This window comes from the organism of the source record quoted next, unplaced genomic scaffold (assembly GCF_019419815.1).
Source record: "Pyrus x bretschneideri cultivar Hongxiangsu unplaced genomic scaffold, Pyrus_bretschneideri_v1 Contig7, whole genome shotgun sequence".
NCBI lineage: Eukaryota > Viridiplantae > Streptophyta > Magnoliopsida > Rosales > Rosaceae > Pyrus > Pyrus x bretschneideri.
In genome coordinates this window covers 2,030,540-2,055,711 of record NW_025999809.1, presented here as the reverse complement: position 1 = coordinate 2,055,711, position 25,172 = coordinate 2,030,540, and the positions used below count along the sequence as shown (strand labels likewise).

Genomic DNA, 25,172 nt, shown 5'->3' with positions numbered 1-25,172 from the left:
ATTTGTACTGGATGGTAATTATGCAATAAGGAAAAAAAAACAATTCACATTTAAAGTTTAAGTTAGGTGTAGAAAGAGGTTATATGAGTCCAAATAATTTCTCTTATTTATTTATTTGTAAATTTGCAGGTTGTAGCTTCTGTCAAAATGACATTTGAAATGTAAGAGAGTAGGCTGTATTTTGGGTTCCGACTTGTTATTCCTCTTTTTGTCCAAATTGTTTTTCTAATCCATACATATGTTGGCATATCTATTTTCAATCTCTGGTAAGTCATAATTAATGTGTCAGGATTTTATGTAGTTGGGATTTATTTATTTATTTATTTTTTGTTCAGCGACCTAGTAGCATATCTATTTTCAATCTCTGCTTCTTGTTGTAAATACTTCTTGGAATTTTGCGCTGGTTGTTTCCCTTTTAATTAAGCTTTTCAGCCTAACATGTCTGTTTATGTTGATTCATATTACAATAAGCGCGAGATGCAATGGTTAATTAAAACGGCAGATATGAAAATTTGAGTATATGGTTGTATTCATTTAGTTCAATTCTCTTTGGGTAAAGATATCATATGATTTTAAATGATTGAATGGCAATATGACATTGGTGATTTGTAATAAAAAAAATTCTTAGTTCAGTTAGTGTTTCCGAAGTGATAGATTGTACAACGATATCATAAATGTAATAGATGTTTCCTATATGCTGCTACCAAATGCTATGAAATGTTTGAAAATGCCATAAAAAAAGTCTACTGTAACATTTTGAAGTTGCTATGACAATTTTTTCATAGTATTTTTAAATGCTACGAAGAGTGATTATAGCATTTGAAAAATTCTATAGATTACCTTATAACATTTGGAAAATGCTATAGAAAACATTTCATAGTAATTTCTTTATATCAATCGAAAAGGTATTGAAAGTGTAAAACATTCTATAGCACGGTCCACCATAGCATTAGAGAAAATGCTATAGAACACTTTGTTGGGGAAAAATTAGAGTACACAAGTGTTGGAGAGACAAAACAAGTAAACAAATTACTTGTATTACACACAAAATTTACAACACACAAACTCTCAAGGACACTCTTTAGAAGCTATGACACTCACTCACACTCTTCACAAGACTACTCACTTCTCACTCTCACTTGGTTGTCTACTTGCTTGATTACTTCTTTCTTTCTTGTTGGTTACATTGGTTGATACATATGGTGTGGATGCCTTCTCCTTTTATAGGCATGGATGGAACCTTGGAGAAGCATGGAAACATTATGCTAGAGATATCTACATAATTCCACTAACTTCCTAAGCTAGAATTATCTACACTAATCTTGCATGTTGGTGGAAACCCATTCTTCTAGACTCTTCCACCAATTTAAGAAACAACCTTCTAATCCTTTCTACAATGGACTACTTTAACTTGGATAATCTAGCTGACCAACTCTAGTGAATGTTCTAGAATTTTTTACTCTGGATTTATGTAGGTCTTTCAATGAGATGGGGTTGATTTCTTTAACACACTTTTTATAGCATTTATTGAATGCTATAAAAAGTGGGTTGTGGTACAACACATAAATTAGTTAAAATAATTAACCTATGATGGAGATAAAAGAAAAAATTGATATACGAATTAGGAGCAAGAAAAAGGAGAAATAATATTTAATTCTAAATTCAGTAAAAGATAAACCTATAAATAAGGGATGACATTTATCACATTTTAATAAAAAGTTTGATGTGGATAATTAGTGAATAGCCCTAACACTAACAAAGTGGACTTAAAGAGTTCATTGGCATAATTTAGATGAGGCTTTTAAGCATATAAGAAGGTTGGCTAAGATGGTTTCTCGCCTCTCGATGAACATTGTCGGAGGTCGATCCCACTCGTGCAATCACGTAATTTATTTTCAGAGATCCGAGAAAGCGTACTATGAAACTTTATATGCAAAAATGAGTTGGTATGCTGGTGGGACAAGAGACATTGCAAAAGCATTACATAGGGAACGTATAGATCCAGATCGAAATCGCGTTATCTCTCACTGGAGATTGAGGTGGATGAGATTCCATGTCCCCTTTCCCTCAACCAACACTACATATTAACCAGATGCAGATGGAAGGGAACACATCAAGTTTGAATTGTACGTCAACCAAAACGCGAAGAAATGGCTTTCCCACTCGTTCTAACAACTTCCCCTCTAGGCCACACCCAATTGTACAAGAAATTGACGAGCATTTGTGTAGATTGAGGTCTTCCGAGGCAACTGCTTCCACATCATCAACATCAATCAGCCAAAAATTAAGTGGTCTCCAAGACTTGCATGATTCTGTTGAGACGTTGCTTCAGTATCAGTTGCCCCTCACTCAACAGGCCTTGGCACAAGCTCAGAATGAGAAATGCTCTACTGAGGTATCAGGCAGCTCTCTCAGCCCTTGGATGTTTGTGGAAGTGCAAAGGATGCCCTTTCGCAAACCAAGGAATGTGTTCAGGACGTTCAATCAATCATAAGAAGACGGGGAGTTGAATCTGGAGCACTCACAATCAAGGTCAAGTACTTAACATCCAGGACGACGGTAAAAAGGACAATCAACAAGGCTATGCCAAATCTCAAGGGAATCGAAAACCAACCCATCTCCCTCAACAACCACCAAGAAACGATAGCCATCGTTAGCAAGTTGAGAGATGTTGAAACAGTCACAGTCACGGTATTTGAATCACTTTTGTCCTTCATCTGCGGGCCAAAATCACAACCAAGCAGCTTGCGAGGAATGCAGCAAATACCTTTGAAAACTCGTTTACTTTTGTTTCTACCGTAGTGTTACAAATGTTCAAATTATAATAATATCCACGGTACCATATTAGAAATTAATTGAGAAAAGAACTTCCTTTTTGTCCAATTACAAGTTGCAAAAGAATCAAATAAATGTGATTTCACAAGGATTTATTAACGAGCCCACATGGATTTGTGCAAACCATATCAGATATGTCAAGGTCGTCAAGATTTCAATTGTTTGTCGCAGGGAAGACAACCAATAATGAACAGTTAATTACATTCAAAGGAAACTTACGAAAAAATATAACAGGAATTTGTTTATCATACGCACAAGTGTGAGACTATTCAAACTCGTGCTAGGGTTGCTGCTATGGCTCCTCATGATACGTGAAGACCATTGATTGGAATATTCGGGGCTTAGCAGATTGCCCCACTCAACGTGCTTTACAGAGCCTTCTCAGAAAACTTTCTCCAAACTTCTACAATAAAAATTCGTCCCTCTTTTTGGAAATCTATTCATATGCGTTTTGTGGGGTAAATGAAAACGCCAGAGATTACCTAATATTTGGGTTTTTCACATAACTAATGTTCTATCCCCTACGGTATTATCTTCTTCAAGTCAACATTTACTATCAACTTTTGGTAGCTGGCACTGCCACTGTATTACTTTTGTTTAAGGTGCTACTACAGCGGTGGAACGTGGACCACTATGGCTTTCTATTTCTCAAATTTGTGCTGGCTTTTCGGGTCCTTTACTTATTTTGGGTGATTTTAATGCAGTTCTTGGTATGCATGAGAAAACGGGGGGTATTCTACCTCATTGAATAGCATGTGAGAAGTTTCAAGATCTGGTGGATAAGTGTTGTTTGGTTCCGATGTTAAGGGATCTCCTTTCACTTGGACTAATGGGCGTGGCATATCATCTCATTTTGAAATGTTATTATATCGGTGATTTTGTTCTCTTGCATGGCTGTATGTAGGCCTGGCAATTTCTGACACGACCCGATAACCCGACACGACACGACACGAAATTAACAGGTGTTTGGGTCGACACGATAACGAATCGGGTCTTATCGGGTAACCCGATAAGCACCTGTTAAGATAACGGGTCGGGTCGGGTATACACGTGGGTAAACACGATACACGATAAGCAAAATATTATTTTTATAATTTTATAACCCCTAAAAAAATATTGTAATAATTATATACATTAATTTTACAATTTTATACCCCTAAAAATTATAATAAATATATATATATATATATATATTAAATTAACTATAAAATTTATAATAATTATAATAATTATATATACTATAATAATTATACCCCCAAAATATTAAGTCTATCTATACTAATTATATTATATATATATATATATATATATTAAATTTTATAAAAATTATAATACATATGAATTAATAATTTAATATGCATGATCATGCATTTGCCAACTTGCCGTCCTTTTTGTAAAAAAAAATGGAGGGAAAATGAAAATATTAAGAAAAATTGAAAATAAAACAAAAAAGTGAGGGAATTAGGGAAAGATGTTGGAGGGAAAAGTGAAAATGATAAGAAAAAGTTGAAAAGGAAACAAAAAAGAGAGGGAAAAATGAAAATTAATAGAAGTGGTGAGAAATTTTTTTTTTTTTTAAGTTATTAACTTTTTATCACACACATGACTGTCATGACATATCTCACTATTTTTATAATGAACACGTGACACGTGATGTATGTACTATTCCGTGTACCAGTCAATTATAATTTATACGTACAAAATAAATAGATTTCAATCTACTTAATAAATATATATATATACACACACACACACACACGGAACTTGATTGATGGCATACGAATTCTCCAAAACTAATTTCAACGATCCAAACCGTCAAAATTGTTTGTATATGCTTGGAGATCATATCAGCAAAAAATCACAAAAAAAAAACATTCAGAGATCAAGTAACGGGACAAAGCTTTTCAACGGTTATAAACGAAAAATCACGATTCAATGGTTATTTTAACTCCGATTTTGATAATTTTTTATAACTACACTTCTGGACCCTATATGAATACAATGAATGAATTCGATCTTCAATTTAAAATATTTACACAAGTGGATACCACAAAATCTTATGTTATACTTAATAAAAGTATAAATAAACTCTAAGTGTTAGTCAATCTATCGTTTTACGAATTCTCCAAAACTAATTTCAACGATCCAAACCGTCAAAATTGTTTGTATATGCTTGGAGATCACATCAGCAAAAAATCACAAAAAAAAAACATTCAAAGATCAAGTAACGGGACAAAGCTTTTCAACGGTTATAAACGAAAAATCAAGATTTAACGGTTATTTTAACTCCGATTTTGATGATTTTTTATAACTACACTCCTTGACCCTATATGAATACAATGAATAAATTCGATCTTCAATTTAAAATATTTACACAAGTGGATACCACAAAATCTTATGTTATACTTAATAAAAGTATAAATAAACTCTAAATGTTAGTCAATCTATCATTTTACGAATTTTCCAAAACTAATTTCAACGATCCAAACCGTCAAAATTGTTTGTATATGCTTGGAGATCACATTAGAAAAAAATCACAAAAAAAAAACATTCAGAGATCAAGCAACGGGACAAAGCTTTTCGACGGTTATAAACGAAAAATCAAGATTTAACGGTTATTTTAACTCCGATTTTGATGATTTTTTATAACTACACTCCTTGACCCTATATGAATACAATGAATGAATTCGATCTTCAATTTAAAATATTTACACAAGTGGATACCACAAAATCTTATGTTATACTTAATAAAAGTATAAATAAACTCTAAGTGTTAGTCAATCTATCATTTTACGAATTCTCCAAAACTAATTTCAACGATCAAAACCGTCAAAATTGTTTGTATATGCTTGGAGATCACATCAGCAAAAAATCACAAAAAAAAAACATTCAGAGATCAAGTAACGGGACAAAGCTTTTCGACGGTTATAAACGAAAAATCAAGATTTAACGGTTATTTTAACTCCGATTTTGATGATTTTTTATAACTACACTCCTTGACCCTATATGAATACAATGAATGAATTCGATCTTCAATTTAAAATATTTACACAAGTGGATACCACAAAATCTTATGTTATACTTAATAAAAGTATAAATAAACTCTAAGTGTTAGTCAATCTATCGTTTTACGAATTCTCCAAAACTAATTTCAACGATCAAAACCGTCAAAATTGTTTGTATATGCTTGGAGATCACATCAGCAAAAAATCACAAAAAAAAAACATTCAGAGATCAAGTAACGGGACAAAGCTTTTCGACGGTTATAAACGAAAAATCAAGATTTAACGGTTATTTTAACTCCGATTTTGATGATTTTTTATAACTACACTCCTTGACCCTATATGAATACAATGAATGAATTCGATCTTCAATTTAAAATATTTACACAAGTGGATACCACAAAATCTTATGTTATACTTAATAAAAGTATAAATAAACTCTAAGTGTTAGTCAATCTATCGTTTTACGAATTCTCCAAAACTAATTTCAACGATCAAAACCGTCAAAATTGTTTGTATATGCTTGGAGATCACATCAGCAAAAAATCACAAAAAAAAAACATTCAGAGATCAAGTAACGGGACAAAGCTTTTCGACGGTTATAAACGAAAAATCAAGATTTAACGGTTATTTTAACTCCGATTTTGATGATTTTTTATAACTACACTCCTTGACCCTATATGAATACAATGAATGAATTCGATCTTCAATTTAAAATATTTACACAAGTGGATACCACAAATCTTATGTTATACTTAATAAAAATATAAATAAACTCTAAGTGTTAGTCAATCTATCGTTTTACGAATTCTCCAAAACTAATTTCAACGATCCAAACCGTCAAAATTGTTTGTATATGCTTGGAGATCACATCAGCAAAAAATCACAAAAAAAAAACATTCAAAGATCAAGTAACGGGACAAAGCTTTTCAACGGTTATAAACGAAAAATCACGATTTAACGGTTATTTTAACTCCGATTTTGATGATTTTTTATAACTACACTCCTTGACCCTATATGAATATAATGAATGAATTCGATCTTCAATTTAAAATATTTACACAAGTGGATACCACAAAATCTTATGTTATACTTAATAAAAGTATAAATAAACTCTAAGTGTTAGTCAATCTATCGTTTTACGAATTCTCCAAAACTAATTTCAACGATCAAAACCGTCAAAATTGTTTGTATATGCTTGGAGATCACATCAGTAAAAAATCACAAAAAAAAAAAACATTCAGAGATCAAGTAACGGGACAAAGCTTTTCGACGGTTATAAACGAAAAATCAAGATTTAACGGTTATTTTAACTCCGATTTTGATGATTTTTTTTAACTACACTCCTTGACCCTATATGAATACAATGAATGAATTCGATCTTCAATTTAAAATATTTATACTAGTGGAATTTATATACTTAATAAAAGTATGAATCAACTATCATATTAATAATTATATACATTAATTTAATAATTTTATGCGGAAGAGAGTTCTGACGTGGAAAATCTTACTAAAAATATCTTCAACATAACTCTTGAAGGCAATAGATCAAGCCAAAGTTCCAATATAATTTCATGATGTTCGATGTAAATTGAAGATTTTGTAAATGGAGGTGTAAACTTTTAAGAAAGACTTACAATCTTAAAAACAAAAACTCTTTATCCTTGCACATTTAATATTTGTAATAGATTAGTAGTGTATGTATTATTTTTTTTATTAGGCTTTCATTTTCGAGTGTAAATATAGTACTTGAACGAGAAATGTTTCAATGTTTTCAAGTAATATTTATGTCGCAATGTGTGGTATGTGCAAATTGTAAAAAAATATATTTTTTTCTTAACGGGTCATAACGGGTCATAACGGGTCGGGTCACTTTACCCGTTGGGTAAAGTGACACGACCTGTTAAGGACCCGTTAAGATAACGGGTGTGACACGACACGACCCGTTAAGATAACAGGTGTTACACGAAAACGACACGAACACGACAGACACGACCCGTTTGCCAGGCCTAGCTGTATGCTTGGCTTATCACCAATTGCTCTACTTTGGTTCGTCATTCTTCGGACCATAATCCTTTTTTAGTTTCTTTTCCGAAATTTGCAGCTCAAGGTCCTACTCCTTTCACTTTCATCTCATTTGGTTAGACCATCCTTATTTTATTATTTTGATTACAAATTCACGGCAGTCTATTCAAGTTTATAGGTGTCCTATATTTATTCTTCAACAGAAGCTTAAGTTGTTAAAACTTATTCTAAAACTTTGGAATGCTAATGTCTTTGGAAATGTCACTGAGGGTTTTACTGATGAACGTTATAGGCCTGAATTACAAGCTCATTTTAATTTATCTCATGCATTGTTAGCTCAAAGAAAAACTACAGGTGGATAAAACTCGGTCAGATTGATTTAAGTTGAAGCTTGCAAGCTTATCAGATAAAATGTGGTAAGCTCGTCTTTCAAGTTGGAAAGGTAAACTTCGCTTAATGGATAGACAACTCCAATTGGTGCCATGTGTTTATCAAAGCTTGTTTCTCCATAGCTTCTCAGTTTATCAATGGCCCGTTTGCCTTTTAAATCATCTTTCTGCTTGTGCACGAAATTTTATTTGGTCAGAGGACTTGGCTTCACGAAAGCTAGTAACTATTGACTGGAGCATGGAGTGTGGTCCTAAGCATGAAGGTGGCCTTGGTCTTCGTGATTTGACTACTTTGAACTTTACAACTTTGATTAGTTTTGGCTACAATGCTTTACAATCCTCTTCTCTATGGGGTTCATTCGTTCGTCAACGTTTTTCTCTTGCACCTTATAAAAAACAAGATACCTTTTTATGGTCTTCTATGTGGCAAAAGTTGAAGTGTGCTTTGCCTATTCTGAATAAAAATAGTCATTGGGTTATTGGTGAAGAGAAGTTTCCTTTTGGTTTGACAAATGGTTGGATAGCCCGATTATTGGTTGTTCATTATCTTCGATCATTGCACCTACAGTTCTTCCTAGGGTTTCAAATGTTATTGAAGCTCAAAGTTGGTCTTTGCCAAATTATTGTGTAGATTTATTATGTAGTGCAGTAGATTCTACGTTTACCTTTGCCATTAAATGAAAATGATGACAAATTGATCTAAAAGCCTACATCTACTGAGAAATTTTCCTTTTCTTCTGGCTATCATCTTATTCGACGAAAACATAGTGATTGTGCTTGGGCAAAGGTTATTTGGCGACATTTTATCCCACCTCAATGGTCTATTTTGGCATGGCATCTTTTTCATGATAAACTTCCTACCGAACGTGCACTACAACGACGTGGTATTTCTTTAGCATCCATTTGTTGTTTTTGTCGTAATTCTGAGGAATCTACTATTCATCTTTTCTTCGGTTGTCGGATATCTTAGCATGCCAACTTGGTACCTCTTTGTCTTTTTTTCATATTCTCTGGTTTCTTTTTGGGATGCCTACATACATAAGCCTTTTTTTCAACAATAGATTTTGCGGGTCTTTATACTATTTTGGATATTTGGAAAGCTCGAAATAAGTTTATGTTTTGCTTGTCCATCAATTATGGGATCCTTCATGGTGGGAAATTTATTCCTGGTTATTCCCAAGGTTTTGACACTCATATCATTTCTTCTTTGGGGATCCAACCTATCTCTCGCAAGGCACCAACTATTCTTTACGTGCTTTGGTCTTTTCCTTGGTTTCCTTGGATTAAACATAATACAGATGGTTGTAGAGTTTACATATCAGCTGGGTTGGCATTGCCTTTAGTTGAAAAGTGACTCTTCTAGTGTCATTTCTACTCTCCAATCGACTGATTTTGATCCTCCCTAGCCTCTTCATACACAATGGTCTATTTGTTTAGACCGCATTCGGAAGATGACTTTCTATGCCTCTCACACATATCACAAAGGAAATGTTGTTGCTGACAATTTTGCTAACATGGGCTTGTCTTCACCAACTTTAATATGGCATGATTCCCCTCCGTTGGCGGCTCGTGCTGCTTTGTTTTTAGACTATACTGGCTTTTCTGGCTACTGCTTCACAAATTAATTTGCATATCGGCATACATGTTTGACTCACTTTCTTGGTTTTTTTTTTTTTCTTAACCTTGTGATGTTGCTTAATTTGTTTTGCAGGTTTAGTCATTTAGGTTTGGTTTTAGAGGGGATAGGTTTCATGTCCCCCCTTTTTTTCCTTGTATTTTAATTATTTGTGTTTCTAGAAAGGTAAGTTTTATGTCCCCCCCCCCCTTCTTTTTCATGTATTTTTATCCATTTTGCTTATATTATGAGGGGATAGGTTTATGTCCCCCTACTAGGTGTAACTTCTTTTTTTATATCAATAAAATTTGCCTCATACCGTCGAGGTTTTATAAAAAAAACAACAAAAAAATTACATAAAATGTGGTTATTGATATCTATGTTACATTACATATGCATAAGCATCACAAAGCAAGAAAAATAGTGTTGTGTTCAAGTGTTTGGTAGTGTTGAGTTGTGTACTTATTCAATCTTGAAACCTGTATTTGTTAGGCGTAGGGGAAAGGGCTTGAGTATACAATTGGACGTTGGGGAAAGTACCTATATATAAAGTGGAAATTATGAATTAAAGTATGAAAATTAGGCTTAAGAGATGAACGGGAGTTGACTTACATTCTAAGGTATTCAGAGCCAAGTGGTTTAAGCATGGTATGAGATAAGCAAGCTTGGGAGTCTCAAGTATGTGTTAGCGAGATTAGAGGGGAGTGAGTACATTCATCCATCTCATTTGCATATATTAATTTTATGCATTTGCAAGAATTACTCATTTCAATTATTATTTTGTTAGTACTTTCACTTGTGAAGTAATCTGTGCCCTAATGTAATTCCGTTGTGTATTCAATAATTTTTATATGGTAAATTCAAGCATTTATTACGTAAAAGTTATTAACCAGTGTTGTCTGGTGTACTTTGTTTTAGTTACAATAATATTAAATTTCATTTTTTCCAACCATGTCTTGGTTATAGAATTTATTTCTATAGCTAAGATATGGCTCACACCCTAACTCGTGAATAGTCTTTATTCATGGGTTGGGGTGTGATATAGATTTTCCAATTGTTGACGTGCAAGACTTTTCGAGCTAAATTCTTTACTATATTGTAGATGGTTGTTGGACTCCCCATCTATTCTACATTCATGGCTAGCCCCCATTTGGAATGATATTTCTTCTACCGGACTTCCTTCAGTGTCTAGGATTGATGACAAATTAACTGGTTTGGATGTCCGATTCTAATTGTGATATTTCTTTATCTTTGACTTATGATATTAAGTGCAGTAAACAACCAGCAGTTCAATGGGATTGATGGGTTTGGCACTCTTGATTTCATCCTTGTAATTATGTTATACTGTGGAAGTATTTAATGGTAAGATCTTAACTGATAATCTCATGTGGTGAATAGGTTTTTCTGTAGTGTCTATGTACTCTCTTTGTTGTGAACGTATGAAAACTGGTTTGCATATTTTCTTAGTGTACTCTTTTGCACATCAAATTTGATCTACTATTTTGGACTTAATTAGAGTTCAATATATTTTTCAATATATTTTTAGCTTTTTCTCCTTTACAAAAAAGTTGGTGCCGAAGTAAAGCTACTTTGTTGGAGTGTGGTTGGATTTGGTTTTTATTCTATTAAGCATGCTTGTGACGCTCTTCGTTTTCAAAAGGAGGTCGCTTCCATCAATTTTGTTGTACGATCTATTAAATTCCAACTCCTTGATAATGATTCTCTCTAATCTGGCTTTATGAAGAATTTTGTGGACGATCAATTTTGATTTCATAGACATTCTTCTAAGGCTTCAAAATTATTGGGGCGTTGTGCCACCTTCCCTCTCATTCTTGATCAAAGTAAATATTAACGGTGATGCAAGAGGTTCCCCTAATTGGCTGCATTTGGTGGTATCTTTCAAGATTTTATGATTTTCGGGTTCAATATGTTTGTCCTCTTCTTTGGATGCCGAATTACATGATGTTATTCATGTTGTATCTTTAGCTTGGGATATAGATATGCATTCATTATGGATTGAGAATGATTCCTCACTAGTTGTTCACCTTCTTTGACACCAGTCTCATGGAGGATTTTGGTTAGTTGGCATAACTATCGAGTTTCATTATCCTCCATGCATGTTCAGATTTCTCATATTTTAAACTAGTTTTCTAGACTTTTTACCTAAATTCTAACTTGAAAAAAATAGTGCGATTGTAGATGTTCTTATGGGCGAAATGCAATTATGTGCTCATAGTCAGCCTGTTTATATTTGTCTAAAGAAAAATGTTGGCATGTTTGAATTTATTTTTTTTTTTTTTTAATTTCTCTTCATAGCATGTCAACGTGATGGTGAAAAACTCATGTATAATTCACCACAAGCACAGTCAAACCTAAGGGACTATGACCACAGATTATAGTTACTCCTTGTAAACTTAGGAAACATTCACAGATATCTCTGCCTTGTTCATGCAAACATAGTTCAACAATGGCAGTTAGCTCAGAGGTTTAAACTTACTTTATTGTGAAAGTTCAAACATGTCATCCCATTATTGCTATTGCATGAAACAGGAGAAAAATAATAGATGTTTGCTTTTTCTTGTGTGAGGAAAAGGTGTCAACCTAAATATAAATATTATGGAGCATCATCCGAAAGCTTAAATGATAAATGATTTTATATGAGCTGAGAAACCAGTGATGGGGAAACACTGCATGGACATCGCCTAACTAATCCGGCACTTGCCAGTTTTCTACATCGCAGTCACAATTTAATACAGATTCATGTCAGGGACGTGCAAAATAAGATGAACTAACTAATCACATAGATCATCATAAATGATTTTTTATTTAAATGATCAAGCATAGAGGAAGGATGGCTGGAACTTTCTATGTGTTAGATATCAATGAATGAATGCTTAATTAAATTATAATATTGCTACTCTAAGATAATACATGCTAAATATATCACTTCTTGAGTTGGAATGCTGGAGTAGGAAGAGACATGGCATAGACATTCCTAGGGAAACATATAGATCCAATCGAAATCATTCCTTTTGGCTAGTGATTGTAGTGGATGAGATTCCATGTCCCCTTCCTTAACCAACACTATATTAAGCATACGCATATGCGAAAAACTCATCAATCACAATAATACATAACTACAAAGTCTTCTCTCCTATTTTCTCTCAATTTCTCAAATCACAAAGAAGAAATGGCTTTCCACACTCGCTCTAACAGCTTCCCCTCAAGGCCACACCTGATCGCTCAAGAAGTTGATGAACTTTTGTGCAGATTGAGGTCTTCCGAGGCCACCTCCACATCTTCATCATCAATTACCCGCAAGCTAAATGGTTTACAAGATTGTGTTGATTGGTTGCTTCAGTTGCCCTCACTCAGCAAGCCTTGGCCCAAGAGCAGAACGAAATGGACTAACGAGCTATTAGATGGCTCTATCAGACTGTAGGATGCTTGTGCCACTGCCAAGGATGTCGTCTTGCAAACCAATGAATGCATATTGGATCTTCAATCAATCTTACAAAGAACACGAGGGGGTGAATCAGGAGCTCTCACAAGTGAGGCGAACAAATCTCTAAGCTCCAGGAAGATTGTGAAAGAGGCAATACAAAAGGCTTTGAAGAATCTGAAGGGCATCGAAAACCGATCCACCTACTCTGCCCTCAACAAGGACCAAGAGGCTATTGTCATTGTTAGCAAGTTGAGAGATGTTGAAGCAGTCACCGCCATGGTGCTTGAATCAGTACTGTCCTTCATCTCCGGGCCAAAGTCAAAGCCAAGCAGCTGGTCATTGGTCTCCAAGATGATGCACCAAAACAAAGTAGCTAGTGACGAAGAAACATAAATAAATGAATTTGCTGAAGCAGATGCTGCATTCAAGACAAGCAAAATCTAATCCCCAAAACCAGCTTGACAATCCGGAGTCGTGCATTCAATATCACGAAGAACGACTTGAAAGCCTGTATAGGCAGTTGATCAAAACAAAAGTCTCATTTCTCAACGTCCTAAACTACTAGATTTAGATTTTAAATTTCGCACATGAACAATATACATGTATACATCATCTAATATCAAATTGATACATTCTATTGAGTAAATTTTTACCCTCTCCTATTTTAAGTATTCATTGAAGAACAGTAATATGTTTTGAGAATTTTGTGGAATTATCAGGATTGCACTAATTATATGCCCATTTGAATTTTTCAAGTTAATAGTAAGCAATAATTTTCTGTGTTACAAAAATAATATTAGGGCACACTCTTCTGCACATTGTGCTTTTCTAGTTAACATTCTAGGTCACACTAAACCCACTTCCCATGCTCAAGCTATCCACGATCCAATTTGGCAGTGAGCTATGCAAACAGAATCAGAGGCTCTACAACATAGTGACACTTGGAGTATATAGACTGTAAGTGTCTATAAAATCAAAATACAAATCTGACAACACCATTGCCCGCTACAAAGCCCATCTTTTTGCCAAGGGTTACACTCAAGTTGAGGGCTTTGATTACCATAAATGTTTTCTGCCCACCGCCAAACTCACCACCCTTCGGTGTCTTCTCAATATTGCATCTGCCCGTCATTGGTATATCCACCAATTAGATGTCCAAAATGCTTTTCTTCAGGGTTATGTGCATGAAAAAGTTTATATGGAACCGTCTCATGGTCTTCATGATAGGGGGAGAACGTTGTATGTTGGCTCAACAAGACTCTCTATGGACTCAAATAGGCATCCAGAAACTATTTTTCCACCTCCTTTGATACCATTCAGAGAGCTGGTTATCATCAATCAAAAGCGGATTATTCTTTGTTTACCAAGACACAAGGCACTTTATTTATTGCAGTTCTTATATGACGCAGGAGGGGATCAAGGGTCTCGAGGAGACAAGGAAATAGATACCTAGGAATCACTCAACCAGGGGCAATGGATTCACTCGATATTGCTAATCGTGGATTCACTCAACACGACCAAGTCTAATACTTAATTTAAGAGGAAAAACTCACTCTCTTCTTAAACTCATTATAAAGAATACATCTTGAGCTTACAATGTGATGAATGTTTGATGTATATTTCATATCTGAAACCATTACACGATGCAACATATATGGGAGAAGAAAAACGTGAAGAAGAAAGGAGGACCATGGCAGCTAAGCCAACATAATGATGAACCATGGCAGCTAAGCCAACATAATGATGACCTCCAATCCCACTAATCTTAATCTATTATCTAACTTTAGCTTTACAGTGAAAAAGGGCCGAAAGCAATGGATAAAACAATAGATGATGGAGGACCGAAAGCAACAGCTAAACACCAACAGCAGCTGAGTTGTTATCCACCCTACTTTTAATAATGACACATCCAATACTCCCCCTCAAGCTGGATCCAAAAGGTTGATAGATCCAAGCTTGCCAAGAAGAAGCTGAAACTGATGAGAGGCCAATGATTTTGTGAATAGGTCCGCAAGTTGATCTGAGCTCCTTACAAAATGCGTTTGGATAACCTGAGATTGAACTTGTGTACGAACATAGTGACAATCGACTTCAATGTGCTTGGTTCTCTCATGAAAAACTGGGTTGGAAGCAATGTGCATTGCAGCCTGATTGTCACAGAAAAGGGACATGGATTGATGATTGAAAACACCTAAGTCACACAGTAAACCTTTGAGCCAGATTAGTTCACACGCAGTAGATGCCATTGCCTGATATTCTGCCTCAGCACTGGATCTTGCAACGACAGTTTGTTTTTTGCTTTTCCATGAGACAAGGTTGCCTCCCACAAACGTGCAAAATCCCGTTGTAGACTTACGATCAATGGAATTGCCAACCCAATCTGCATCACAATAACCTGTAATCTGAGTGCTTGCATTTTTCTTCATGATTATACCACGTCCCACAGAACCTTTTAGATACCGAAGTATTCTTTTGACTAGGTTAAAGTGCTCCATCGTGGGAGAGTGCATAAATTGGCTAACAATACTGACAGCATAGGTAATGTCGGGCCTTGTGATGGTCAGGTATATCAACTTACCAACCAACCGCTGATAATAACTTATGTTTGGAAGAGATTGACCCTCTAAGCTGACCTTAAGTTTAATGTCAAGAGGTGTAGGGACCGGTTTAGCATCACTCATGTTTGCTTCCTTAAGGAGATCCAGAACATATTTGCGCTGGTTAAGGAAGAAGCCCTTGTGAGATGTAGCCATTTCGATGCCAAGGAAGTATCTCAGAACACCAAGATCTTTTATTGCAAAGCATTGCTGAATGGAGTGCTTGAGTTCTTTGATTTCTTCAGGGTTATCTCCGGTGATGATCAAGTCATCAACATACACAAGAACAACCAATGTACCAGCGGTGCCTGAGCGTACAAATAAAGAGGAGTCCGCATTGCTTCTTCCAAAACCAACACTGATAAGGACTGAATTGAGCTTAGCATACCAGGCTCTCGGTGATTGTTTAAGACCATAAATTGATTTGTGCAGTTTACACACAACATCCTGTTTATGACTTTGAGAGTGACCCGGTGGTAATCTCATGTAGACGTCTTCTTCAAGCTCACCATGTAAGAAGGCGTTTTTTACATCCATTTGATACATAGGCCATCCTTTGTTGACAGCCACAGACAAGAGTACGCGCACTGTGTTCATCTTTGCAACGGGGGCAAAGGTTTCCTTGTAATCCACATCAAATGTTTGAGTGAAGCCACGGGCCACTAATCGTGCCTTGTGTCTTTCAATAGACCCATCCGAGTTGAATTTAATCTTGTATATCCACCTGCAGCCTACTATCTTCTTTCCTTTGGGCAGTGGCACAATGCTCCAGGTTTTATGTTGATCGAGTGCATGCAGTTCATCCTGCATTGCTTGCTGCCACACTTGGGATTGGTTAGCTTCTTGAAATGATTGAGGCTCTTCATGCGCAGATATATTACTCAAATAGGCAGTGTAATTAGGTGACAACTTTTGATAAGAACAGTAGTTGGATAAGGGGTGCTTGAGCTTGTACGTAACAAAGTCTTGCAGTCTTGCTGGTGGGTGCCTCTCACGAGTTGGATTTCGTCGAGGTATGGTAGGAAGAGACTCTTCTGAAGGTTCTTCAGGACCAATACTACGTAGAGTTTCATCTTCTACAGGCATGTTGCTGTCGTCATATGAATCCGGTTGATTTGGAGCCACAAGATCCATTGTGTGAGTTTGATCACCCGCATTGTTGAGTATCTCAGTCCTTGGCAGTGGAAACATGTCCAAGATAATCTCCCCCTGACTTGTACTATCCAGAGACTTACTGTAATAAGAGTTAGTTTCATGAAATTGAACATCCTTTGAAACAATTAATCTCTTAAGTTGTGGATTATAACACTTATACCCTTTTTGTGTGGACGAGTAGCCAAGGAAAATGCATTTAGTTGCCCTAGGATCAAGTTTGTCTCGATGTAATGACTGAACATGAACAAAACAGATGCATCTAAAGACTTTAAGGTGAGACAAGTCCACCTTTCTGTTCTTGACTATCTCCATTGGGGATTTAAACCCCAAAACCCTACTAGGTAATCTGTTGATCAGGTAAGCTGCTGTCATGACGCTTTGAGACCAAAAACGTTTTGGTACATTCATTTGTAACATCAATGCCCTAGTTTTTTCAAGGAGATCTCGGTTTTTTCTCTCGGCAACACCATTTTGTTGGGGTGTGCCAACACAGCTAGTTTGATGTATGATGCCATTGTTGCTTAAATATTGAGTCATGACTTGGGACATGTATTATGTGCCATTATCAGACCTTAGGGTTTTGATTTGAGAAGAAAAATGATTTTTGACAAGGTTGTGAAAGTCCTTAAACACTTCCATCACCTCACTTTTTGATTTTAACAAATATAACCAGGTGGCTCTTGAATAATCATCAACAAAAGTTATGAAATATTTATAACCATCAAAAGATTCATTTGTTGGTCCCCATATATCAAAGTGTACAAGCTCAAAAAGATGAGAAACTCTAGACATCGAAGACCCTAGAGGTAGTCTTGTTGCCTTTGACAAATGACAAGTTTCACAGTGGGTTGATTCTTTGCCTAAGTCAGGAAATAAGGTGGATAAGATAGGTTGAGATGGATGAGCTAGTCGTTGGTGCCACAAGGTGGAAGCTTGAATGGTGGTATGGATGGACTTTGACTTGGCATGGAACCCACATGAAGAGCTTTTTGATATGTAATAGAGACCATCAAGGTAAAACCCCTCACCAATCGTCCTCTTGGTTATACAATCCTGAAAAATGACAGTTTTTGGTGAAAAAATGGCCAAACAATTTAAGGAATTTGTGATTCTTCCCACTGAGAGAAGTTGAAATGGAAATGATGGGACATATAGGGCCATAGACTCTATTTGATCAGATATCAAGTGGATTTTTCCCTTTCCTACAATCCTAGCACCTTCACCATTAGCAACAGATACATGTGAAGGATTATGTAGTTTCTCAAATCTATGTAACTTTGACATTTGATTAGTCATATGGTCTGTGGCACCAAAATCTACAACCCAAAAATCATGTAACTCATTTATTTTAAGAGCAGTTTGGAAAACAGTTACGATACCTTTCAAGTCTGTCTGAGGTACATAATCAGCATCAGCTAAAAAACCTGCAAATTTGCCCATCAATGCAGTAGTACTTCCATCTTCATGATCAACCGATCCATCCTCTTTTCCCTTCTTTTGTTGGAGATACGCTGCGAACTCATTTATAAGGATGGCAGGATTTGCAATGAACTGTTGATAGGTATCAACATTGTTGATAGATGAAGATGTTGCAGTGTTGGCACGAGGGTGTGCTCGACTTGTCTTTGGTGCGGATTTATCCTTCATGAAGTCAGGTTTGAGTTCTGGATGTAGGATCCAGCACTTGTCTCTCACATGCCTGATGTTGTCACAATGTAGGCACTTTAAATGAGGGTTTTTTCCTTTATATCTTTTTTCATTTGTCAGGTAAGCCCTAGCTTCTGTCACGTTGGTTTTTATACCATTGTTCATGACTTTTCTCCTTACTTCCTCACGTTGGATAGTTGCACAGATACTAGTGAAGGATGGTAGCTCCGAGTTCATGAGAATGTGACTTCTCAAATCCTCATATTCTGAGCTCAAGCTAGACAATAATTGAAAAATTTTATCTTCTTCAGTTCTTTTAAGGAGCACAGAGAGATCAGTTGTGTGAGGTCTGTACACGTCTAACTCATTCCACATGCTTCTCAAAGAACCAAGATGTTGAACAAAGCTTTTACCTTCTTGCTGTATGTTGGAGATATCCTTCTTGAGTTGAAAGATGCGAGCTGCATTGTTTTGATTTCCATACATCTCCTTCACGGTGGTCCAAAGGATGAGTGACGACTCGGAATAGCTGAAGATTTCAGCAATATTCCTTTCCATAGAATTTAACAACCATGACATGACCAGTTGATCTTTACATAGCCACCCTCCATATTCTGGAGAAGAAGCATCTGGTGCAGATTGACTGCCATTAATGAAACCGAGTTTGGATCTTCCACCGAGAGCAAGACTAACAGCCCTTACCCATGGCAAATAATTAAACTCATTCAATAATACTGAACTGAGTCTTTGGTTTGGATTGATATCCATTTCAGAAGCGCTTCCAGATGAAGAAGCAATGATACTTCCATCTGCCATTGTTTTTGAAAAATAAACACAGCAGGTTCGATATACAGAACTGGCTCAAGATGATGCCCGCTCTGATACCATGATGAATGTTTGATGTATATTTCATATCTGAAACCATTACACGATGCAACATATATGGGAGAAGAAAAACGTGAAGAAGAAAGGAGGACCATGGCAGCTAAGCCAACATAATGATGAACCATGGCAGCTAAGCCAACATAATGATGACCTCCAATCCCACTAATCTTAATCTATTATCTAACTTTAGCTTTACAGTGAAGAAGGGCCGAAAGCAATGGATAAAATAATAGATGATGGAGGACCGAAAGCAACAGCTAAACACCAACAGCAGCTGAGCTGTTATCCACCCTACTTTTAATAATGACACATCCAATACAATGCAACCTAATTAAGAGAGCCTTAATCATATTCTTTGAAGAACGAGAAGACACACCAGCTATCATAACTTTTCCGCTGCATTAGAAGGCCATGGATGATTTTTTTCTATCTGTTTGAAAACCAAATGGTTGAAGAGATTAGCTTGGTAGATTGGAATTCTCCTCCAATTTATGATGAGTATGTTGATGATGATTTGTCAAGCTCCAATGTACGTTCTTCAATGTTGCCTATTGCAAAGGCGTTAGAAAATGCAGAATTCATTTTTGAAGTTTGATTATGAGGCACTTCGTTTTCTCAGTGCTTAGAAAAAGCTTAATCCATGACATGCTAAATGGGTGTCTTGCAAATGAATACATTGATTTTATTGGTTTTGATATTTTTAATTGGAAGGCTTCTCAAGTTTTAGTTGATGTAGTCAATCAAATGAAGATTGATATAAGTTGAATTGCAAGATTTATCATGGAGCATGAATCTACCATTTCAAGAATACGAAAATATTCCAAGTATTTATTCGCGTGGAAAGGTAAAAATCAATTTTAAGATTACAACGGAGTTGAGAAAGATTTAAACTCGAGGACGAGTTTCTTCAGAGAAAAGGAGAATGATGCAGTAATCAAGGCTCTTTTGCATGTATTGCAATCTAACTAACAAGAGTCTCATGTGTATTGGAACCATCAAATATTTTAATTGAGTTTTAGAGCAACATAAATAATTAAGTAGTCATTTAAGAACATTTTAAATATTTTTGGGGTAGAGTAAAAGTCCAATTCGGACTAGAGTTTCATTGTGTTGTATTCCTTATAAATATAAAATATCATGTACTAAACTGTTGAGAAAGAAGACTTGATTAATAAAAAATTATATTTGTCTTGTGCATTTGAAGAGAGTGATTTCTCCTTCTCCAATCAAGTGTTTGGCTTAGTCATGTTGAGTGAATCCACGATTAGCGACGTCGAGTGATTCCATTAGCCCTGGTTGAGTGATTCCCAGGTTCTATCCTCCGCCTCCTCGAGACCCTTGATTCTGTCATGCATCATTATATACATTGATGGCATACTTCTTCTCAAACACTTCCGTATCAATGTCCTTGGAGGTTTGAAGTATTGTTTCGTCATTTAATATTTTTGTTCCAAGAAAGGTATTTTCATGTCTCAATGCAAATACGCACTTGATATTTTGCAAGACTTAGTACTTATAGGTGCACGACCAGACATATTTCAATGGAACAGAATCTGAAACTCACTCCCATAGAAGGAGAGCTACTGATTGATCTAACTTAGTACAGGAGACTGGTTGGCAGGTTAACCTATCTCATTGTCACAAGGCCTTATATAGTATACTTTATTCGAACACTTAGGCAATTCATGCATCAGCCTCGGAAACCACATTGGGACGCTGCCTATGTATGGTCATCATATACATCAAAGGCACTCCTGGTCGAGGTCTGTTATTTCATGCTTCTAATATGCTTTCCTTGAAAGGCCATTGTGATTCCTGTTGGAAAGGTTATCGTGCCACAATAAGATCGGTTACAGCATACAGTGTTTTTTTGTTTGAGGCCCACATGGTTTGTTGGTGGGCTATTAGTGATTTGTTTGAGGTCTGTTTGTTTGGTTGTCGATTTTTTGTGCTTCTCACTCGACTGCTTGGAGTTATGATCATATATGTTCTTTTCATACTCTCAACATCATCATGTGTGAATCGGAACTAGCTTGCCAGCCATAATCAGTTTGCCAATTCGCTAGTTCCCTAGTTCGCCAATTTGCCAATTCATCAAGTCAAGTCAAGTTCAATTAGCCAGTTTAGTTCGCCAGCATGTCCGTATAGCAACGTATGCTTTCCTGCTTGTCCGCCATGAGTTTGACGGGCATTTTGGAAAATTGGTTATTTAATTATTTGGGTTTGCTTGTTAGTTTAGGATTTGAGTCTAGCCCATTTGAATGAAGGTTTCTAGGTTTTGTTCTATATAAATATAGCGTATAGTTTAATTTGAATAATAAGTTTGTCAAGATTTAGTCCTTCGAGTTATGCAACCATCTCAACAAATTTCATAGAATTTCTTTGTTTCGTTAAGTAAAATATTATTCATAGTTTTGTATTCCCTTTTTTTGTTGCGGACTTTGATACGTCTTTGCTCGCTATTCTATATTAGATATCAAACTTGCCATCTAAATTAGTCGAATCTGATGTCTCTTACAAGTGGAAAACCACCTGCATGCCAGTGCACTAATAATATACCTTACATATTTGTACTGTTTACTTGTAATTGTTTATCTGCTAAATCACTTAATAGATTAGACAGTATTTAAGTAGTGGCAATTCAGACTCAAAAGTGAAGACAGAAGAAACTTGTTTGACAATGATATGAGAGGTATAGTTGCATTGCATTTTAAATTGTATTGCATTCTTATCTGAAGAGAACATTTCTTATGCCTTTCATTAGTTTACTTCCTTCTCATAGTTAAACTTACCGTTGCATTTTACCAGTGAATGTGTTTCAGAGTTTGGTCAGCCCCAGTTCAAAAAAAGTTCGGTTATAGCTTAATGGTTATTGTTTACTTGTAAGCTTAATTTGGCTTCACTATTTAAAGTACGTTGAGTGAAGAAAGGAAGAAATGCATTCCAACTAAAAGGTAGAATATGCATTATTCATTTAGAATCCTTAAAAAAATGGAAGGATGAGAAAGGATAAGTTTCTATCATGTAATGCCTTCTAATTCCCTCAACATAAAAAATCTAACTTCTACTTTCAATAAATATCTTAAATTTCATAAATTATCCAATTTAATTTAAGACACGAGATGAACCCTAGATGTAAGCAATATTATTCGTACAAAGCAAATGGACTTATGTACTTGTAGTAGCCCGCATTCAAAAGAGAGAAGAAAAACAGAAAAGCTCAAAGTGGAACAGAATAAAAATTCCTTAATTGCTATATTTGCAGGTCTATTTGTCCATGAGATATAAGATAACATAACGTTTCTCCCTCTCTCAAGAGAAAATGAAAAAACAAGAAAAATGAAAAAAAGAAAAAACAGAGAAGTTGTTCCTTAACTAGAAGTCTAGAAAAAAATAAAACACGTGATCACTTGCTGGATAAAGGATAACCAGATGCTCTAAATTGTGAAAAAATCTATCTACAGGAATGTTTGGACCCGAATATTATATGCCTTACCACGTTTAGGTTCAAATAACCAAATAAAGCCTAAATAATGGATTTTCGTCTAGGTTAACATTGACCAAACTTTTATCGTAACATATTGAAATAATTAGAAGTTGAGAATATTGGCCAAAGGGGTCAAGTTTTGAAGCCAAGGGCTGTTCATTTGGGTCCAAACTGTGTCTTGGGTCCAGTCCATGCTATATTTAGGCACTTGGAGCTCTGGTAGATTGTACATAGGAGGAGGAGGAGACCCCTTGATCTCCATTGCATTCTCATCCTTTTGCTCTTGTGCTATTACCAGAGCTGCCTCTTCTATTTCTTGCTTGAATACCACATGGTTTGTGGAAATTTGCGGTGTCAGATCTTCCTGTAATGCTTGGCTGCAAAATGAGATGGTATCCATGGATGTTGGAGGAGGTGATGAGTTAGGGGAAGCATGAAAGTTCTTTATCTGATCTCCCTCTATTGCTGCCATTTGCTCTAACACTTTCAAGGAAGTTGCCTTTCTATATATCTTGCACAGCACAATATCCTGCAGTTACAAATAGAAAAAGTGAAAGTTTCATTAGATCACTATCCAAGAAATGACCATAAAAATACCCAATCAAGATTACTTAAATGTGAAGGTGACACCTATCAATTTTATTTTGAGCATTAACAAGTAATTACTTTGAGATACTGGCAGTTATCAGGCAAACGATACTCGTTCATGACCCAATCGGTCTTACTTCCTCTTGGAGCTCTCCCTTTGTAAAAAACAAGAGTCTTTCTCAACCCTATGATCCTCTTTGGATTCGAGAGGCTCACAATCTTCCGGTCAGAGCCTGTGGCTTTCCAAAACCCAGTTTCAGTGGTTCTGTTAGGCCTTCCTCCACTGCCATGCTTCCTGTCCCTGGGCACAAAAAAATACCACTCCCTTTCTCCAATCTTTGACAACCCTATATAAATTAATCAATCACCCGTTAATTAATTATACATTATAACTAAGCACAACCATGCACTGATTAGTACAATTCAGACGGTATAAATGCATGAGCAAAATTTGAACCATAGACTTAGCCTACTCTCTCATTCCTTTAATATAGATAATATCATTTATACAAAAAAAAAATACATGAGCAGAAATATGTGTACGTACCAGGTAAGTCCCAAGGGTCATGATGGTAGATATTGAGAAAACCAATTATATCAAAACGCAATCTCTTGCCAAAAACCATACTTTTCAGGTAGAATTCAAGGAGTTCTTCTTCTGTGGGATGGAATCGAAACCCTGGAAGTTCGAATTCTGGGGTCATTTGTTGATCAGGATCTATGGTGTTGGCTGCCATTGGAGTTGCAATTAGTGGCTAAATTATAGTGTACTGCTTAGAGACTGTATAATTCAGAGAATGAATGTTTGGTGCACTGAAGACAACCTCTAACATGATGCATTTATAAGGGATGGGAGGTGCCCCCATGACTTCATATGTTGGACGATAGAGAGGTCTTTGGGACTCTGGGACCCACTAGACCAAGTCTTCAATTTATCAGTCCATAGAAACTGGAGTTACGTGGGGAACTGGGACCGGACAAACAAGATGGACCCACACGGTTTTCGTAAAAGTCGTGAGAAAATGGTAGCATGGACATGTGGAGTCTTTGCCAATTGCTTGACCTCTATTTTCTGGGCGTTTTGGACTTTTACTTAGAAATTCCACAAATGACGCAGATCGATCAATGCTATTTTCCAAGAAATATCTGCCACAAAATGTTTGATTTTTTGAAGCAAATGAAATGATTAAGTATGAAAAGATTGCAGAGGTTCAAACTTCAAAGGGGTGGTAAGCTAGTCCATGGTCCATTCAATGTTTTAGTATGGAGTTTGAGCAAGTCTAATTGCTTGAGTTGTCTCCCTTGTTACTTTGGAATCCAGTACTAAATAGTAATTAGCATTATCACCACAAACCTTCTAGTCAATTTGCATATTTCCTCCTCCTTTCCTTTCACATGGGCAAAGAAAAAAAGGTAAATTACATTTTAATCCTTCAAGTTTGGGGTCGATTGCAACATCATACAACATCTTTAAAACATTTAATTTCATATATTTACTT

The 25,172-nt window shown here is 35.9% G+C and overlaps 3 protein-coding genes and 1 pseudogene across 3 annotated transcripts; 2 read left to right on the top strand and 2 right to left on the bottom strand.

Moving 5' to 3' along the window:
* Positions 1 to 2,092: 2,092 nt before the first annotated feature.
* LOC125472444 lies at positions 2,093 to 2,802 on the top strand (annotated as a pseudogene).
* A 10,257-nt stretch (positions 2,803 to 13,059) lies between these two features.
* Positions 13,060 to 13,707, top strand: LOC125472443. Its single transcript, XM_048573906.1, has 2 exons — positions 13,060 to 13,307; positions 13,389 to 13,707. Exons 1-2 carry the CDS (start codon positions 13,060 to 13,062, stop codon positions 13,705 to 13,707), a joined length of 567 nt encoding a protein of 188 aa, XP_048429863.1.
* A 3,689-nt stretch (positions 13,708 to 17,396) lies between these two features.
* Positions 17,397 to 19,060, bottom strand: LOC125472615. The gene is made up of 2 exons (XM_048574283.1): positions 18,446 to 19,060; positions 17,397 to 18,119 (listed from the first exon to the last, which is right to left on the bottom strand). Exons 1-2 carry the CDS (start codon positions 18,948 to 18,950, stop codon positions 18,091 to 18,093), a joined length of 534 nt encoding a protein of 177 aa, XP_048430240.1. The 5' UTR covers positions 18,951 to 19,060; the 3' UTR covers positions 17,397 to 18,090.
* Positions 19,061 to 22,826: 3,766 nt separating this feature from the next.
* LOC103933584 (NAC domain-containing protein 6) lies at positions 22,827 to 24,497 on the bottom strand. Its single transcript, XM_009343277.3, has 3 exons — positions 24,221 to 24,497; positions 23,752 to 24,020; positions 22,827 to 23,614 (listed from the first exon to the last, which is right to left on the bottom strand). The coding sequence occupies exons 1-3, from the start codon at positions 24,408 to 24,410 to the stop codon at positions 23,189 to 23,191; spliced, it is 885 nt and encodes a 294-aa protein (XP_009341552.2). The 5' UTR covers positions 24,411 to 24,497; the 3' UTR covers positions 22,827 to 23,188.
* Positions 24,498 to 25,172: the final 675 nt, after the last annotated feature.